Source organism: Ranitomeya variabilis, chromosome 4 (genome assembly GCF_051348905.1).
Source record: "Ranitomeya variabilis isolate aRanVar5 chromosome 4, aRanVar5.hap1, whole genome shotgun sequence".
NCBI classification, from domain to species: Eukaryota; Metazoa; Chordata; class Amphibia; order Anura; family Dendrobatidae; genus Ranitomeya; species Ranitomeya variabilis.
The window spans coordinates 251389214-251410437 of NC_135235.1; the positions used below are offsets into that span (position 1 = coordinate 251389214).

The 21224-nt window shown below is 53.3% G+C and overlaps 1 protein-coding gene across 5 annotated transcripts in view; it reads right to left on the minus strand.

The window, feature by feature from the left end:
• Nucleotides 1–20843, minus strand: part of FAM118B (family with sequence similarity 118 member B) — a 31197-nt gene extending 10354 nt beyond the window's left edge. Inside the window, exons 1-7 of one of the 5 annotated variants that reach the window (XM_077249463.1) lie at nt 20716–20819; nt 15051–15102; nt 12163–12242; nt 10641–10893; nt 7733–7960; nt 5253–5381; nt 4746–5031 (exon numbers count right to left, since the gene is read on the minus strand). In XM_077249463.1, coding sequence (XP_077105578.1) covers nt 4746–5031; nt 5253–5381; nt 7733–7960; nt 10641–10893; nt 12163–12239 — 973 coding nt within the window. In that variant the 5' untranslated portion in view covers nt 12240–12242; nt 15051–15102; nt 20716–20819. The other 4 variants (XM_077249460.1, XM_077249461.1, XM_077249462.1 and 1 more) reach the window with 4 other exon arrangements.
• Nucleotides 20844–21224: the final 381 nt, after the last annotated feature.

A 21224-nucleotide genomic window follows, 5' to 3' on the forward strand; every position in this document is an offset into this window, starting at 1 on the left:
TTTTGTTGGTCTACCTGACCGTGGTTTTGTTTTTACAGAGCCCCTGATTTCCTATTTGTTAATCACAGTTTCAACGCTACTGACTGGCACTATCAATTCCCTGGATATCTTTTTGTATCCCTTTCCTGTTTTATACAGTTCAACTACCTTTTTGCGTAGATCAGTTGACAAATCTTTTGCTTTCCCCATGACTCACAATCCAGAAACGTCCAGTGGCTGGATGAAAGATGCAAGAGTCTGTCTGGATCCCAGAAACTCACTCAGCTTTTATGCACACACTGATTACAAGCAAACAGGTCACAGGTGAGGATGTTACCTTTAGTAGCCATTCACACCCAATTGTGTCAACTTCTGTGCATGTTATCAGGCCAAAATCACCAGGGGATGTGAACTTTTGATCAGGGTCATTTGGATGTTTTAGATTATCATTATGATTTAAAAAGAGAACACACAGTAGCTTGACAATAAATGGCTTCACCCAACCACTAACCATGAGTGGAGAAAACGTTTTGGCGTTATCATTCATAGTCAAAGGCCAAAAAAGCAAAAATTCTGCCGGGGTATGTAAACTTTTGAGTACAAGTGTGTGTGTGTGTGTGTGTGTGTGTACGTACATGTGTGTACAGCTCTGGCAAAAATTAAGAGACCACTGCAAAATGTTCAGTTTGTCTGATTTTTCTCTTTCAGCATACAGCACCCCCAGATCATCACTGATCCTCCACCAAATTTCACAGTGGGGGCAAGGCACTGTGGCTTGTACGCCTCTCCAGGTCTCCGTGTAACCATTAGACGACCAGGTGATGATCTGCGGATGCTTCATCAAGGCTGGAATTGGGCAGGTTGTTCTTTGCGAAGGACGTATCAATCAGGCCGAATACAAGGTTATCCTGGAAAAACAGATGATTCCTTCTGCTCAGGCAATGTTCCCCAACTCTGAGGACTGGTTTTCCCAGCAGGACAATGCGCCATACCACACAGCTAGGTCAGTCAAGGTGTGGATGAAGGACCACCACATCAAATCCCTGTCATGGCCGCCCAATCTCCAGACCTGAACCCCATTGAAAACCTCTGGAATGTAATCAGGAGTAACATGGATAGTCACAAGCCATCAAACACAGAAGAACTGCTGACATTATTGTACCAGGAGTGGCATAAGGTCACCCAGGAGCAGAGTGAGACTGGTGGAAAGCTGCCAAGACGCAGGAAAGCTGGGATTAACAATCATGGTTATTCCACAAAACATTGATTTCTGAACTCTTCCAGAGGTAAAACATTAGTATTGTTGTTTCTAAATGATTATGAACTTGTTTTCTTTGCATTATTTCAGGTCTGCAAGCAATGAATCTTTTTTGTTATTTTGACCATTTCTCATTTTCAGAAATTAAATACAAAATTTATTGCTTGGAACTTCGGAGACATGTTGTCAGTAGTTTATAGAATAAGAGAACAATTTACATTTTACTCAAAAATATACCTATAAAGAGAAAAATCAGAAAAACTGAACATTTTTCAGTGGTCTCTTCATTTTTGCCAGAACTGTATATATCCCAATAACGGGGAGGTCTGGGGAGCCCCTCAGTGGTGAGGTATTATAGAGCAGCCATATTAGTCACCCCAATAACAGAACTGGACTGTGCCAGAGCTGTATATAAATAATATGCAGTTATGGGGGTTTTTTGAGAACGCAGAGAAGACATTCTTCTACTTACAGCCTGTATTATACTCCAGAGCTGCACTCACTATTCTGCTGGTGCAGTCACGGTGTACATACATTACATTACTGATCCCGAGTTACATCCTGTATTATACCCCAGAGCTGCACTCACTATTCTACTGGTGCAGTCACTGTGTACATACATTACTGATCCTGTACTGACCCTGAGTTACATCCTGTATTATACCCCAGAGCTGCACTCACTATTCTGTTGGTGCAGTCACTGTGTACATAAATTACATTACATTACTGATCCTGAGTTACATCCTGTATTATACTCCAGAGCTGCACTCACTATTCTGCTGGTGCAGTCACTGTGTACATACATTACATTACTGATCCTGAGTTACCGTATATACTCGAGTATAAGCCGAGATTTTCAGCCCAAATTTTTGGGCTGAAAGTGCCCCTCTCGGCTTATACTCGAGTCATGATCGGCAGTGGGGTCGGCGGGTGAGGGGGAAGGAGGACTGTCGCATACTCACCTAGTCCCGGCGCTCCTGGCGCTCCCCCTGCCCGTCCAACGGTCTTCGGTGCTGCAGCTCGTCCCCTGTTCAGCGGTCACGTGGGACCGCTCATTAAAGTTATGAATATGGACTCCACTCCCATAGGGGTGGAGCCGCATATTCATTTCTCTAATGAGCGGTAACGGTGACCGCTGACAGAGGAAGAGGCTGCGGCACCCGGAGACCAGCTGTCCGGGATAAGGAGCCAGGGACGCCGGGAGCAGGTAAGTATGTCATAGTTACCTGTCCACGTTCCACACGCCGGGCGCCGCTCCGTCTTCCCGTCCTCTTGCTCTGACTGTTCAGGTCAGAGGGCGCGATGACGTACTAATCTGCGCGCCGCCCTCTGCCTGAACAGTCAGTGCGGAGAGACGCCGAGACGGGACGCTGAGGAGCTGCGGGCAGCAAGAGAGGTGAGTATGTCATTTTTATTTTTTTTTATTGCAGCAGCAGCATTATATATTGCACAGATTTATATGGAGCATCTATGGGGCCATACTGAACGGTGCAGAGCATTATATGTGGCACAGCTTTCTATGGAGCATCTATGGGGCCATACTGAACGGTGCAGAGCATTATATGTGGCACAGCTTTCTATGGAGCATCTATGGGGCCATACTGAACGGTGCAGAGCATTATATATGGCACAGCTTTATGTGGAGCATCTATGGGACCATACTGAACGGTGCAGAGCATTATATATGGCACAGCTTTATGTGGAGCATCTAAGGGGCCATACTGAACGGTGCAGAGCATATATATGGCACAGCTTTGTGTGGAGCATCTATGGGACCATAATGACCGGTGCAAAGCATTATATACACTCACCGGCCACTTTATTAGGTACACCTGTCCAACTTCTTGTTAACACTTAATTTCTAATCAGCCAATCACATGGCGGCAACTCAGTGCATTTAGGCATGTAGACATGGTCAAGACAATCTCCTGCAGTTCAAACCGAGCATCAGTATGGGGAAGAAAGGTGATTTGAGTGTCTTTGAACGTGGCATGGTTGTTGGTGCCAGAAGGGCTGGTCTGAGTATTTCAGAAACTGCTGATCTACTGGGATTTTCACGCACAACCATCTCTAGGGTTTACAGAGAATGGTCCGAAAAAGAAAAAAAATCCAGTGAGCGGCAGTTCTGTGGGCGGAAATGCCTTGTTGATGCCAGAGGTCAGAGGAGAATGGGCAGACTGGTTCGAGCTGATAGAAAGGCAACAGTGACTCAAATCGCCACCCGTTACAACCAAGGTAGGCCTAAGAGCATCTCTGAACGCACAGTGCGTCGAACTTTGAGGCAGATGGGCTACAGCAGCAGAAGACCACACCGGGTACCACTCCTTTCAGCTAAGAACAGGAAACTGAGGCTACAATTTGTACAAGCTCATTGAAATTGGACAGTAGAAGATTGGAAAAACGTTGCTTGGTCTGATGAGTCTCGATTTCTGCTGCGACATTCGGATGGTAGGGTCAGAATTTGGCGTAAACAACATGAAAGCATGGATCCATCCTGCCTTGTATGGAGCATCTTTGGGATGTGCAGCCGACAAATCTGCGGCAACTGTGTGATGCCATCATGTCAATATGGACCAAAATCTCTGAGGAATGCTTCCAGCACCTTGTTGAATCTATGCCACGAAGAATTGAGGCAGTTCTGAAGGCAAAAGGGGGTCCAACCCGTTACTAGCATGGTGTACCTAATAAAGTGGCCGGTGAGTGTATGGCACGGCTTTATGTGGAGCATCTATGGGGCCATAATGAACGGTGCAGAGCTTTATATATGGCACAGCTTTATGTGGAGCATCTATGGGGCCATAATGAACGGTGCAGAGCTTTATATATGGCACAGCTTTCTATGGAGCATCTATGGGGCCATAATGAATGGTGCAGAGCATTATATATGGCACAGCTTTCTATGGAGCATCTATGGGGCCATAATGAACGGTGCAGAGCATTATATATGGCACAGCTTTATGTGGAGCATCTATGGGGCCATACTGAACGGTGCAGAGCATTATATATGGCACAGCTTTATGTGGAGCATCTATGGGGCCATACTGAACGGTGCAGAGCATTCTATATGGCACAGCTTTATGTGGAGCCTCTATGGGGCCATAATGAACGGTGCAGAGCATTATATGTGGCACAGCTTTATATGGAGCATCTATGGGGCCATAATGAACGGCATGGAGCATCTATTTTTATTTTTGAAATTCACCGGTAGCTGCTGCATTTTCCACCCTAGGCTTACACTCGAGTCAATAAGTTTTCCCAGTTTTTTGTGGCAAAATTAGGGGGGGGTCGGCTTATACTCGGGTCGGCTTATACTCCAGTATATACGGTACATCCTGTATTATACTCCAGAGCTGCACTCACTGTTCTGCTGGTTGTTATTGGACACGGTTAATCGATTGCGTTGCAGAGTAAGACAGACGTTGCAGTATTTGCCAATCCATGACTTTTGGCCATTAATCACCTGTACCCAGCACCGCATGGCGACACTAAGCTGCAGCGCTGTCCGTACCTGTGCGGCCCTTTGTGGAGATTTCATTTGCAAGCCTCTCAAAGTATTCGGGGAGGTCGGAGTACTCTGTGCCGTAGGAGATGACCTTTATCCCCTTGTCCAGCATGTTCTCCCGCAGCTTCTTGAACTCGTCCACGTCCTCCCTGCGGACCAGCATAAAGTGCTCCAGGTCCGACTTGTGCTTCACCGCCTCCAGGAACAGGGCCTGGAAAGTTGTGTCATCCACGGTGCGGCCGCAGCCCAGGAACAGGAAGGATTTGGTCTCGTACAGTTTCTGGATTTCTCTCTGCGACAGAAGAAAAGAAACAAAAAGTAACATGAGGTAATACCAGCAGATATAATCTCCAGTATACAGGGCATGTAGTGGGAAAGCAGCACAGAGTATGTCAAGAGCAATGTATGCTGATATGGTGGGAGGTAGCTACAGAGAACATGGAAGTCGTGGGGTGCTGGCAGCACAGAGTGTTTCAGCACAGGAGAGGCTCGGGAGGTGCAGTGAGTGCTCACCATGACCTCGGTGTTCCGGAGGACGTTCTGGTACCCGGCTGGGTGCAGGACGATGCCGCTGGGGTTGGTGTAGACGCCGTGTATGTGCAGGACACTCAGCTGCTTCTTCTCTTGAGCCCATTCTAGCACCTGTCACAAGACAAACCGAGGCATTACAGTCCGGGAGCGGGTTATAACGAACCAGTGACCACCAATATAATGAACCGTATCTCCACACCCAAGCCGGCCCGATATATAATCCCCAGACACATCCCCACAGCGGCCGGCCCGATGTATAATCCCCAGACACATCCCCCACAGCGGCCGGCCCGATGTATAATCCCCAGACACATCCCCACAGAGGGCCGGCCTGACATATAATCCCCAGACATCCCCACAGAGGGCCAGCCCAATGTATAATCCCCAGACACATCCCCACAGCAGGCCGACCCAATGTATAATCCCCAGACACATCCCCACAGCGGGCCGGCCCAATATATAATCCCCAGACACATCCCCACAGCGGGCCGGCCTGATGTATAATCCCCAGACACATCCCCACAGCAGGCCGGCCCAATATATAATCCCCAGACACATCCCCACAGCGGGCCAGCCAATATACAATCCCCAGACACATCCCCACAGCGGGCCGGCCCGATGTATAATCCCCAGACACATCCCCACAGCAGGCCGGCCCAATGTATAATCCCCAGACACATCCGCACAGCGGGCCGGCCAATATATAATCCCCAGACACATCCGCACAGCGGGCCGGCCAATATATAATCCCCAGACACATCCCCACAGCGGGCCGTCCCGAGGTATAATCCTCATACACAATCCCCATACACATCGCCACAGCGGGCCGGCCCGATGTATAATCCCCAGACACATCCCCACAGCAGGCTGGCCCAATATATAATCCCCAGACACATCAGCACAGCAGGCCGGCCCAATGTATAATCCCCAGACATCCCCACAGTGGCCGGCCCGATGTATAATCCCCAGACACATCCCCACAGCACGCCGGCCCGATGTATAATCCCCAGACACATCCGCACAGCGGGCCGGCCAATACATAATCCCCAGACACATCCCCACAGCGGGCCGTCCCGATGTATAATCCCCATACACATCGCCACAGCGGGCCGGCCCGATGTATAATCCCCAGACACATCCCCACAGCAGGCTGGCCCAATATATAATCCCCAGACACATCAGCACAGCAGGCCGGCCCAATGTATAATCCCCAGACACATCCCCACAGCGGCTGGCCCGATGTATAATCCCCAGACACATCCCCACAGCACGCCGGCCCGATGTATAATCCCCAGACACATGCCCACAGCGGGCCGGCCCGATGTATAATCCCCAGACACATCCCCACAGCGGCCGGCCCGATGTATAATCCCCAGACACATCCCCACAGCACGCCGGCCCGATGTATAATCCCCAGACACAATCCCCATACACATCGCCACAGCGGGCCGACCTGATGTATAATCCCCAGACACATCCCCACAGCAGGCTGGCCCAATATATAATCCCCAGACACATCAGCACAGCAGGCCGGCCCAATGTATAATCCCCAGACACATCCCCACAACGGCTGGCCCGATGTATAATCCCCAGACACATCCCCACAGCACGCCGGCCCGATGTATAATCCCCAGACATATGCCCACAGCGGGCCGGCCCGATGTATAATCTCCAGACACATCCCCACAGCGGGCCAGCCCGATGTATAATCCCCAGACACATCCCCACAACGGGCCGGCCCGATGTATAATCCCCAGACACATCCCCACAGCGGGCCGGCCCGATGTATAATCTCCAGACACATCCCCACAGCGGGCCGGCCCGATGTATAATCCCCAGACACATCCCCACAGCACGCCGGCCCAATATATAATCACCAGACACATCCCCACAGCGGGCCAGCCCGATGTATAATCCACAGACACATCCCCACAGCAGGCCGGCCCGATGTATAATCTCCAGACACATCCCCACAGCGGGCCGTCCCGATGTATAATCTCCAGACACATCCCCACAGCACGCCGGCCCAATATATAATCACCAGACATCCCCACAGCGGGCCTGCCCGATGTATAATCCACAGACACATCCCCACAGCGCGCCGGCCCGATGTATAATCCCCAGACACATCCCCACAGCGGGCTGGCCCGATGTATAATCCCCAGACACATCCCCACAGCGGCCGGCCCGATGTATAATCCCCAGACACAAACCCACAGAGGGCCGGCCCAATATATAATCCCCAGACACATCCCCACACCAGGCCGTTCCGATGTATAATCCCCAGACACATCCCCACACCAGGCCGGCCCGATGTATAATCCCCAGACACATCCCCACACCCAGCCGGCCCCATTTATAATCCCCGGGTGCCCAAATATATAATCCCCAGACACATCCCCACACCCGGCCAGTCCGATATACAATCACCAGTCTATAATCATACAGCTGCTGGGATTTACCTTCTTCTCGTCAGTGAGGTCTAGGGATTCCAGGTGTTTTTCTTGATGAGCGGCGTAGATCTCGAGCAGATTGTCAAAGTTAGTTGTCAGGACCAGTGCGCCGTGCTCCATCAGCTGCAGCACAGACTGAAGAAGCTGCTTCCCAGAATCCTCCATCTTTGACTCAAGGTCATCAAAGACTTCATAGAGACAGTCCTTGAAGAAGGTGGAGCGGACATTGCTGGTGCGCTGCGAGAAAGGAGCGAGAACAAGAAACAGGTCACAAACAGACCGCAAGATGGGAGATCACCAAAGCACATGATCGCCCCCAGTGTGTGGCACTAACTGGTGACTCCTGAGATCACATGATCGCCTCCAGTGTGAAGCACTAACTGGTGACCCCTGAGAGCTGAGATCACATGATCGCCACCAGTGTGCGGCACTAACTGGTGACTCCTGAGATCACATGATCGCCCCCAGTGTGCGGCACTAACCGGTGACCCCAGAGATCACATGATCGCCCCCAGTGTGCGGCACTGACGGGTGACTCCTGAGATCACATGATCGTCTCCAGCGGGCGGCACTGATGGTGGACTCCTGAGATCACATGATCGCCTCCAGTGTGAGGCACTAACCGGTGACCCCTGAGATCACATGATCGCCTCCAGTGTGCGGCACTAACCGGTGACTCCTGAGATCACATGATCGCCTCCAGCGGGCAGCACAAACCGGTGACCCCTGAGATCACATGATCGCCTCCAGTGTGCGGCACTAACTGGTGACCCCTGAGATCACATGATCGCCTCCAGTGTGCGGCACTAACTGATGACCCCTGAGATCACATGATCGCCTCCAGTGTGCGGCACTAACCGGTGACTCCTGAGATCACATGATCGCCTCCAGCGGGCGGCACAAACCGGTGACCCCTGAGATCACATGATCGCCTCCAGTGTGCGGCACTAACTGATGACCCCTGAGATCACATGATCGCCTCCAGTGTGCGGCACTAACTGATGACCCCTGAGATCACATGATCGCCTCCAGTGTGCGGCACTAACCGGTGACTCCTGAGATCACATGATCGCCTCCAGCGGGCGGCACAAACCGGTGACCCCTGAGATCACATGATCGCCTCCAGTGTGCGGCACTAACTGGTGACCCGAGATCACATGATCGTCTCCAGTGTGCGGCACTAACTGATGACCCCTGAGATCACATGATCGCCTCCAGTGTGCGGCACTAACCGGTGACCCCAGAGATCACATGATCGCCTCCAGTGTGCGGCACTAACCGGTGACCCCAGAGATCACATGATCGCCTCCAGTGTGCGGCACTAACCGGTGACCCCAGAGATCACATGATCGCCTCCAGTGTGCGGCACTAACCGGTGACCCCAGAGATCACATGATCGCCTCCAGTGTGCGGCACTAACCGGTGACTCCAGAGATCACAAGATCGCCTCCAGTGTGCGGCACTAACAGGTGCCCATGAGAGCACATAATCGCCTCCAGTGTGCGGCACTAACCGGTGACCCCTGAGATCACATGATCGCCTCCAGTGTGCGGCACTAACCGGTGACCCCTGAGATCACATGATCGCCTCCAGTGTACGGCACTAACCGGTGACCCCTGAGATCACAGGATCGCCTCCAGTGTGCGGCACTAACCGGTGACTCCTGAGATCACATGATCGCCTCCAGTGTGCGGCACTGATGGGTGACCCGAGATCACATGATCGCCTCCAGCGTGCGGCACTAACCGGTGACCCCAGAGATCACATGATCGCCTCCAGTGTGCGGCACTAACCGGTGACCCCAGAGATCACATGATCGCCTCCAGTGTGCGGCACTAACCGGTGACCCCTGAGATCACAAGATCGCCTCCAGTGTGCGGCACTAACAGGTGCCCATGAGAGCACATAATCGCCTCCAGTGTGCGGCACTAACCGGTGACCCCTGAGATCACATGATCGCCTCCAGTGTGCGGCACTAACCGGTGACCCCTGAGATCACATGATCGCCTCCAGTGTGCGGCACTAACCGGTGACCCCAGAGATCACATGATCGCCTCCAGTGTGCGGCACTAACCGGTGACCCCAGAGATCACATGATCGCCTCCAGTGTGCGGCACTAACCGGTGACCCCAGAGATCACATGATCGCCTCCAGTGTGCGGCACTAACCGGTGACCCCTGAGATCACAAGATCGCCTCCAGTGTACGGCACTAACCGGTGACCCCTGAGATCACATGATCGCCTCCAGTGTACGGCACTAACCGGTGACCCCAGAGATCACATGATCGCCTCCAGTGTGCGGCACTAACCGGTGACCCCAGAGATCACATGATCGCCTCCAGTGTGCGGCACTAACCGGTGACCCCTGAGATCACAAGATCGCCTCCAGTGTGCGGCACTAACAGGTGCCCATGAGAGCACATAATCGCCTCCAGTGTGCGGCACTAACCGGTGACCCCTGAGATCACATGATCGCCTCCAGTGTGCGGCACTAACCGGTGACCCCTGAGATCACATGATCGCCTCCAGTGTACGGCACTAACCGGTGACCCCTGAGATCACAGGATCGCCTCCAGTGTGCGGCACTAACCGGTGACCCCTGAGATCACATGATCGGCTGCAGTGTGCGGCACTAACTGGTGACTCCTGAGATCACATGATCGCCTCCAGTGTGCGGCACTGATGGGTGACCCGAGATCACATGATCGCCTCCAGCGTGCGGCACTGACGGGTGACCCTTGAGATCACATGATCGCCTCCAGTGTGCGGCACTAACCGGTGACCCCTGAGAGCACATGATCGCCCCCAGTGTGCGGCACTGACGGGTGACTCCTGAGATCACATGATCGCCTCCAGCGTGCAGCACTGACGGGTGACCCTTGGGATCACATGATCACCTCCACTGTGCGGCACTAACCGGTGACAGCTTCTGGATGAGGTCATGGGCCACGTGGATCAGGTTCTTGTCCTCATGGAGACATTTCTGGAATTTTTTGCTCTCTTCTTCTTCTAGGAGGTCGAAGTCATTGGCAGCATCAAGCAGGGCCTGAATTAACCCCTTCCAAGATTTCAGAGCTGGGACTTGTGGTGCTACAGCCGAACTGATACCGGTTCCAATCACCAGCACCAGTTCCTGGGGCCTCTTGGTCTTTAGACTTGGTAAAAGTTTCCTGGAAAACAGAAGGTTTGGTCTGATAGGACTAATACCGCTGCCCGGCATTGTGAGCCCCCGCCACCCCCTTCACATGATGATGGTATGACCCTGCAAGGAATCCAGCAAGAAGTGACATCACATGTGATTTATGACATCAGCTCATGACATCACCAGACAAGAGGAGGGACAGGCCACTGTGCGGAAACACTGCAAGGGGCGTACAGGTCTGGAAAACCAGCGCCACCCTGACCACAGTCCATGTTTGGTACTGCAGTCTGCTCTGTTCACTGCTATTGAGCTCAGCTGCAATGCCGGACATAAGCTGCACGCAGGAGGGGCGCTGCTTCCCGCAGGCAGGAGGGGACCTGCTTCCCGCATACACGCAGGAGGGGCGCTCCTTCCCGCACACACGCAGGAGGGGCACCTCTTCCCGCAGCCAGGTACTTCTTAACCTGTTTCCCTTCCTCAGATGTGGCAGGGGTTTGTTTAGGATTCAGAATACATACAGGCGGGGGTCCGATTCCTCTAATTAAACCGGTGTTTTTCTAGGGTCAGGGGTTGGTATCGGCAGGGGTCTGCCTTGTAGGATTTGGCAGGGACTGTGGGGTAGGAGCGGGGGCAGGGATTATCGCTCCGGAGCGATAGATTATGTCACTGCTCGCTGGAGTCGCATTGTGTCGAGTTGTGGGGTTGGAGGGGTTAATATTCACTGAATAAAGGTTATTATAGGGGGGTCTCCGAATTCAGGGGTGCAGCTAATATCTGGGCCTCTGATCTGAGTAACGAGTCTGTGCGTGAACTCCTGAGACTTGGGGGCGATAAGGCTGCGCCATACTGGGTTGATGTGAGTACCCCAAAAATACTGCTCTATAGTGCTGACATGATAAATAACCATACTGTTCCCTAATAATACTGCCATATAGTTCTGACGTGATATACCATCACAATGCATCCTAATAATGCTGCCTTATAGTGCACAGAACAGTGTAGCCCTACAGTGCCTATTAACCCCGAGCCGCCCTCAGTGCAGGTGAGAGCTGGGCATGCTGTTACCTGCACTCTGTTACTTTGTGCCCCTATCCCCTTCTCCCACTGCTGTTTGCGCTGCGATGCACGAAGACCCCCACATGAGAATATACTACGATACATATCAGGGGACAATGAAGAATCCGTCAGACTTTCCACAACCTTGATGACGTCTTCATTCTGCCTCCACTGGTGCAGGAGGTCGCAGTGCAACCATAGTGTGCACCCCCTGCGGTCTGGATGACGAGCAGCCTCTTACCTGGGCTTCTTGGCTGCAGGAACGCCGTCCGGTACGGGCATCAGCCGCTCCGACTTCAGGTGCAGCGCAGAAGCCATCAACTGTGAGAGAGAAGACGCAGCGTCACCTCCGAGGGTCTGCGCAGAACGCCGGCATTACCGCCTCGGGGTCCACACTCACCACCTCCATATACACCATCCCACACATCTCGTACGTCCGCCCCAGGCACCCCGTCACACACGCCCTATACACCGCCCCCCGCACCCATCACATGCTGTATACACCGCCTCACACACCCCGTACACCGTCCCACGCACCCCATACAACCATCACACACATCCCGTACACGCATCACACACGCCCTATACACCACCCCACGCACACCCATCACACACTATATACCGCCCCACGCACTCCGTACATCCATCACACACTATACACCGCCCCACGCACTCCGTACATCCATCACACACACTATACACCGCCCCACGCACCCCATACATCCATCACACATACTATACACCGCCCCACGCACCCCATACATCCATCACACACTCTATACACCGCCCCACGCACCCCATCCATCACACACTCTATACACCGCCCCACGCACCCCATACATCCATCACTCACTCTATACACCGCCCCACGCACCCCATACATCCACACACTCTATACACCGCCCCACGCACCCCATACATCCATCACACTCTATACACCGCCCCACGCACCCCATACATCCATCACACACTCTATACACCGCCCCACGCACCCCATACATCCATCACACACACTATACACCGCCCCACGCACCCCATACATCCATCACACATACTATACACCGCCCCACGCACCCCATACATCCATCACACACTCTATACACCGCCCCACGCACCCCATACATCCACACACTCTATACACCGCCCCACGCACCCCATACATCCATCACACTCTATACACCGCCCCACGCACCCCATACATCCATCACACACTCTATACACCGCCCCACGCACCCCATACATCCATCACACACTCTATACACCGCCCCACGCACCCCATACATCCATCACACACACTATACACCGCCCCACGCACCCCATGCATCCATCACACACACTATACATCGCCCCACGCACCCCATACATCCATCACACACTATACACTGCCCCATGCACCCCGTATATCCACACCATCCCCCACGTCCTATGCTTCCTCTTGGCTGGAACCTAATTACCCCCTAACCCCCAGCTGTGCTGCTCCGCCAGTCCTCCATTATGCTCCATGGCTCCGCACACTCACCGCGCTCAAGACGGCGGCCGGGATGTGATTTAGGCGATGTTAACATGCTGAGTTTTTGCTGAGTTTTTATGCAAATTTTAAGCTGCGTTTTACAGGACCAGTAAAAGTTATGGGATTTCAGAAATGTCCTGCTCAGTCTGACTCATTTTTACAAACTGCAGCCTGTCACTTCTGTCATTGCATTTGCAGCATTTTTTCACCAATACAAAGCACTGAGCGCAAAAACGCAGCAAAAAAAGGCAGGTATCAGCTTTTGTTGAATTTTTGGTGCAAAAATCTAAAGGTACGTGTCCACAATCCAGAGCAGCAGTGGTTTGGACGCCGCTCACCTGCGCTGTGTTCTGGGTTACAAGCACAGTGGATTTATAGGAATCTCCTGACCACTGCGCTTCTATGTAACGCTGCGTACCCTCCCCGCGGTGCGGGATTACGAGCCGCAGCATGTCAATTATCTGCAGCCGACACACTCGTCTCCATAACAGAATCTTCCACAATGGACTGTATTAGATGCGGTGAATGCATGCGGTTCAGTGATCACATGCGGATTTACCTGCGTGATTAGAGCGCAGCGAACACGCTATTCCTGACCGGTGCCATACCCTAAGGGATGTGCCCACGATCAAGAACTGCTGTGGGTCTAACACCACGTGTTTATGCAGCAGCGTCCAGATGTTACAGCACTGCGGGGGGATTTCTAGAGTCCCACGTCCACCATGTGTGCACAGACGCCGGCAGATCGCGGGTCTATCTACAGTGCAGCAGGTCTATTTCTCCCATAGAATGTATTGGACGCGGTGAATCCGCGGGTTCAGTTATCTCAGTAGATGGCAGCGGCCGTGTCTCCACAGCGCGGCTATTCCTGATCGTTGGCTCGTAACCTACTGAAGGTAAATCAGGCTTTTTTGGGGAGCACTAAACTTTTTCAGCATGCACAAGAGACAGCAAAAAAATGATTTTTGTAAGCTGCGTACCTGGAGTAAGTTCACACTAGACTTTGTTCAGCGCTATTTTTCTGCAGGAAAACCTGATCTCTTGGCAGGAAAAAAGGTGCAGAAAAAAAGCCCCTTTTCCTTGTTCTCCCTGCTGCGGTTTCGGCATGCTACATGTGTCTCTTCTTCATGCTGATAATGTTTAGTGCTGGAAGAAAAGTTCTTGGCACAAAAACCGCAGCAAAACCTGATACCTGCATTTATGGTGCAGTTTTTTTCAGCGTTGTTTTCATCACCCATTCATTTCAATGGGTGAAAAATGCAGAAAAAAACCCTGAAAGTCACAGTGACCTGCACCATTGAGCAAATAACCAGGCAGAGCGCAAAATCCTGATGAGAAAAGCAAGCGGTGTGTGAGATTTCAGAAATGTCATAGACTTTGCTGGTAAAACACAGCTGAAAATTAGCATAAAAAAAGCGCAAAACCGGAGGGGAGGCCGGAGGAGAACGCGCTGTGCAGCCGCCGCACCGCTGACTTCTACAAACTGGAAATTAAAAAAATGCAAAAAAAAGTCTTTGTGCCAAGACAGCGGTGATTGGCGAGAAGGGCAGCCGTCACCATGGCAGCGCCGGCGGGATCCGGGCACATTAGTGACATTCCTCCCGCAGCGCCGTGCTCACCTGTCTGGGCCGGTGACGTCCGGACGGTGCCAGCGCTCAGATCATCGGGACCCTGCAAGGACAAGAACAGCAGCAGCTCAGACCCCACATCTGCAGGACTACAACTCCCAGCATGCCCAGCTGCCGAAGGCTGGGACCTGTGTCCTACAACATCGCTGGGTGAGCCAGGCACAGGTTACAGTGGCTCTCACCAAACAAGTCTGTCCCCCCCTTACAATTCTTCACTATTTGCAGGATCTCTGCTTGCTGTCAGTGAATGTGAAATTCTTATTTACATTCAGCCTCAGAGACTGAACCTTACTTCTCACAGCTGAGGGGCTGTTACAGTTGTATCCAGTGTGGACAATCCTCTGTGAGCTGCACAGCCCCAACTACAGACTGACACATTGGAAAGAGCCTTCAGGCCAGAGACATTTGTGCTGCTGATGTTTAGCTCAGACTGGATAAAAGAGCAACAAACCTTCAGCTGTGAGGTAGGACATCGGGCTGAACCGCCGACAGCAAGCAGAGATCCTGAAACCAGTAAAGAAGGAAAACACAGCGGCCGATGCCGATGGATCATTTGTGACGTTCGCTGATGTTTCACCAAGTTCTTCATTATGGCTCAAAGTCAATCACTTTTTCTTTAACCGGTTATTGTGATTTTTTAGCTCAAAGTTGCAAAAAAAAAAAAGACCCAAAATGAAAACTCTGGAAAATGGGAGAAAAGCGACGATGAATCAGGGTCAATGTCTATTAGAGACTCTCATAGTCCGGCGGATGGTGGGCGCAGGGGCGGATGGTAGGGGGGAAAGGGGAGGAAGGTGGGCGCAGGGGAGGAAGGTGGGCGCAGGGGAGGAAGGTGGGCGCAGGGGAGGAAGATGGGCGCAGGGGCGGATGGTGGACGCAGGGGAGGATGGTGGACGCAGGGGCGGAAGGTGGACGCAGGGGCGGAAGGTGGACGCAGGGGCGGATGGTGGACGCAGGGGCGGAAGGTGGACGCAGGGGCGGAAGGTGGACGCAGGGGCGGAAGGTGGACGCAGGGGCGGAAGGTGGACGCAGGGGCGGAAGGTGGACGCAGGGGCGGAAGGTGGACGCAGGGGCGGATGGTGGACGCAGGGGCGGATGGTGGACGCAGGGGCAGGATGGTGGACGCAGGGGCGGATGGTGGATGCAGGGACGGATGGTGGACGCAGCTCTAAATTACCGCACACAAAAACCCCACACCCCAAGTATTGTTAGCTGAGAATCAGGGATTATAGTGTCAGGAAAACACGTCACAAATACCGGGACCGTCACACGCGAACGTCGGGCCTGTTTAAGAAGAGCTGACAATCTAATGCAGCCATGACTTTCCCCAATAATATAGCCGCCCTCCATCACATGGACTGTGGCACAATCTAATACAGGTGAGAATAATAAAATGCCCCTCATCTATAACAGATGTAGCAGGAGAGCTGACAATCTAATGACGCACATGAGAAGAGTCCTGGGCTCTGCGGCAGGTTCCTCCGGTCAGGACTCAGGATGTGGCGTCCCGGCAGCTGTGTCTGCGCTCAGGTTGTGTCCTGCCCGACGAGTCACCGCTCAGGTTTATCTGGGACCGTGACGTAAGTGGAGCTAAGCGCCCGTGGACCGGGGGAGGGGACAGTTCCCGCAGCCTGTGCTCTACTCCTCACAGCTGTGTCCTCCCCCATGAAGGAGCCGCCCGGCGCCATAACTGCCCCAGAGTAACAGTCACATTGAGGACGCGTTCACACGCTGCGGTTGTCACGTTTCACAAGTCGCAGGTTTGGGATAAATTGAGCTGGAAGCGACGGCTACAGAACACAGAAATGTCCCAAGACACAAACCTCATCCTGACCGGAAGGTGTGAATGGCCCCGGGAGCCTATAGTGACGAGACGAGAATGGCGGCACATTGTCCACCGCGGCGTCACGAGGAAGCGGAGCCTGGAGGATTTCTGACCCCAATTCTCCTACAACTTTACTGTCAGTCACGTAGGAGCGACGCCACCGAGATCTTTCTGTTCCTGCGACTTCTGCGCAGAAAACGCCGCACTGATCGGACGCCTCCCCTGGGCGCAGTCACAGCTGCGATATGTTTTCTGCAGTGAAGTTTACAAAACTTCAGCAAAAATTGTTGCTAAATTTACTACAAAATCCATGAGGTGACTGCGAGGTGTGAACGCAGCGGCCGCGAGCTACGCCAAATGCATCAGTGAAATGTGGTGGCTCCATGCGCCACTTCTACAAGAATATGGTGCTAATATCGGGCAGCAGCGGCCTCGTCGTTCCCATGGACGGTGACAGCTGAATACACAGCCCCCACAACACCCCGATATGAGCGGGATACAGGGAGCGGCCCTCAGACCTGCTCATGGCAACGAGGGGCCACAGCCAATATCAAAGCACAGAGATGGCACCCCGCTTTCCCAGGGTCCTGCATGGATGAGCCGTCTGGTATTGTGTCCCCCCCACAGTTTAGATTGTCAGCTCCTAAGGCGGGAGATTCCCCTCACTCACATTCTGGAGTAACTCCGGCTCGTCCGCTGGCACCAGACACATGTGAATCGCTTGAGTCTGCGGAGAGGAATCTAGAAGATCATTTACCTCCTAAGGAAACTGCAGCTTCCCAGCGCCATAAAGCGACAGGCTGCCCCCCCCCACACACCCATCACCCCCGCTTATCTGTTTACCTTCCATTGTTCTTACTGCCAAGCAAAGTACAAGTTTACATAAGTATTCACACCCCCATCATCAGCGGAAAAACCAGGACACAAAAGTGATGAGGCAGGATGAAGACCCCCAAGTACAGCGGCGTCGTGGAGGGGTCTGCGCGCTCTGCAGCCAACAAAATACCGGACATCAGGTAAAGAAAATAACGTCGCACCACATGAGGCGCCGCCTGGAGATTCTGGAGCGAGGGGACATCGTGCGAGCTCCGGGAAGGGGGTCTCCGGCGATCTGCGCCAATCACTAGAGACAGACAGCGGAATCTAAACAGTTAATCAGCAGCCTCCTGGCATCTAAACAGTTAATCATCAGCGAGCGGTGCAGCGCTATACCAGGAGCCTCCTGGCATCTAAACAGTTAACCAGCAGCGATCGGTGCAGCGCTATAACAGGAGCCTCCTGCGCCCGATGCGTGACAGACACGGACGTGGGGACGGGGAAAAAGTCGCCGGTCGCTGCACGACCCTCCGCGGATTCTCCCCATTTGTGTGATTGTCCCGTGTCATCAGCTTGTTCTCCGCCATCGCCTCTCTGCACCCGTCTCGCTCACACTGGTCTCCACCAGTCTCTCCTGTGTCATACTGGCCACAAACTGGTGATAAAGGCGAGATCTACATTACACGGTGTTTGATCATCCATCAGACACACGGCCATCACTGCGCCTCATTATCAGCCATGTGAGCAGGAAAATTAGTCACTGACTAATGAGTGATGCATCGGCACGTGGCGCGGTCACCGTGTACACAGGAAGCGCTCTGAATTTTGTGTCGTCTTTCCCTCTTGTCTACTCTCTGTGGAGCCACAAAAACCCACAACAATCGCATGATCAGGAGACCTGATCACCGAGGGCTGGGAATCCAGTGGATCTAATTTCAAGGAGCAGGATCCACCGGATTCTCAGAGCAGCAACGTGCAGTGTCAGTGCTCGAGTTGCTGAGAGGCGACTTATGGACGGTGCGTCACTGACTTCTGTCAATCACATTGCTGCAGTCTTGTGTCGCTCAGTGTGCTGCCTGTCACTCGCTGTGAGGCTCCGTGGGCGGTCTGTCGCTCTGTGCGCCATCTGTCGCTCCGTGTGCCGTCTTGTCTGACCTTCCAGGCACCATCTTGTTAGACCCTCCGCGAACCGCTGTCTATTGCTCCATGCGCGGTCTGTCACTCCGTGTGCCGTCTGTCACTGTCTGTTGCTCCTTGCGCCATCTGTCTGTCACTGACGCTTCGTGCACCGTCTATCTCTCACTGTCTGTCACTCTGCGCAGCCGTCTGTGACTGTCTGTCGCGCCGTCTGTCTGTCGCTCCATGTGCCGTCTGTCAGTCACTGTGTCACTCCATGCGCTGTCTTTCTGTCACTCAGTGCGCTGTCTGTCACTGCCTGTCACTCCTTGCGCCATCTGTCTGTCACTGTCTGACACTTCATGCGCCGTCTGTCACTGTCTGTCGCTCCGTGTGCCATCTGTCGCTCTATGCGCTGTCACTCCATGCGCCGTCTTTTTATCACTGTGTCGCTCCATGTGCAGTCTGTCACTCTGTGCGCCATCTGTCAGTCACTGTCGCTCCGTGCACTGTCTGTTGTGCCGTCTGTCGCTCCGTGTGCCGTCTGTCTGTCACTGTCTGCCGCTCCGTACTCCGTCTGTCACTGTCTGCCGCTCCGTGCACCATCTGTCACTGTCTGTTGCTCCGTTCGCTGTCTGTCCCTCCGTGCGCCATCTGTCACTGTCTGTCCCTCCGTGCGCCATCTGTCACTGTCTGTCCCTCCATGCGCCATCTCTCACTGTCTGTCCCTCCGTGCGCCATCTCTCACTGTCTGTCCCTCCGTGCGCCATCTCTCACTGTCTGTCCCTCCGTGCGCCATCTCTCACTGTCTGTTGCTCTGTGCGCCATCTCTGTCGGTCGCTCCATGCGCCATCTCTCACTGTCGGTCGCTCCGTGCGCCATCTGTCACTCCATGCACCGTCTTTCTGTCACTGTCTGTCACTGCCTGTCGCTCCGTGCACCGTCTGTCTGTCACTGTCAGTCACTCCATGCACCATCTGTCAATGTCAGTCGCTCTGTGCGCCGTCTGTCACTGTCAGTCGCTACGTGCGCCGTCTGTCTGTCATTGTTGATCTGTGCGCTGCCTGTCTGTCACTGTAGCTCTGTCTGTTTGTCACTGTCTGTCACTCCATGCGCCGTCTGTCTGTCACTGTCTGTGGCTCCGTGCGCTGTCTGTCTGTCACTGTCTGTGGCTCCGTGCGCTGTCTGTCACTGTTGCTCCGTGCGCCATCTGTCTGTTACGGTCGGTCGCTTCGTGGGCCGTCTGTCTCTCACTCCGTGCGCTGTCTTTCTGTCACTGTCTGTTGCTCCGTGCGCCATCTGTCTGTCACTCCATGCGCTGTCTGTCGCTCCGTGCGCCGTCTGTCTGTCACTGTCTGATGCTCCATCTGTCTCTTACGGTCTGTCGCTCCGTGGGCCGTCTGTCTGTCGCTCTGTGCGCTGTCTTTCTGTCACTGTCTGTCACTCCATGCGCTGTGTCTGTCACTGTCTGTCGCCCCGTGCACCATCTGTCTGTCACTGTCTGATGCTCCATGCGCCGTCTGTCTGTTATTGTCTGTCGCTCCGTGCACCGTCTGTCTGTCACTGTCGCTCCGTGCGCCGTCTGTCACTGTCACTCTGTGCGCCGTCTGTCTGTTGCTCCATGCGCCATCTGTTACGGTCTGTCGCTCTGTGCGCCGTCTGTCACTGTCGCTCTGTGCACCATCTGTCTGTCAGTCACTGTCTGTCGCTCCATGCGCCGTCTTTCTGTCACTGTCTGTCGCGCTGTCTGTCACTGTCTGTCGCTCTGTAATGTTCCTTTGCTTCTGTTATTGTCGCACCGTGTCTGACCTGCTGTTTCCTGTGTGGGTGCAGAGATGTCGCAGTCTGCTCTCTGTCTGCGTTTTGTGTCTCCTCAGACTGTACAACGTGTCATGTTACCTGCGTGACTGCCGCATTCATCCAGCGCTGAGAGCGGACATCACAGTACAGGAGCCGCCGAGGACAAACCTCCTGCTGACGCGAACCCATAAACTGACTGATGCAGGCAATTGCAGAAACCTATAGCGAATAAGGAGCGATGCTGACCTCTGGTGAAAAATCTTTAATACTGCAGCCACGAAACAGAGCTCCGCTGATATCTGGTGGAAATTCTTTGATATTGCAGCCAATAATTAAGGAGCTCTGCTGATGTCTAGTGGAATATTATTAGCACTGCAGTCACACAAAATGTAAAGCTCTGCTGACCTCTGGGGGTAAGACTCTGCTACTGCAGCTGATTAAAGTGAGTATAGAGCTCTGCTGACCTCTGATGGACAGATTCTGCTACTGCAGCTGAATAAAGCGACTAAAGAGCTCTTCTGACCTCTGGTGGACAGACTCTGCTACTGCAGCTGACTATAGTGAATATGGAGCTCTAATCACCTCTTATGGATAGACTCTACTACTGC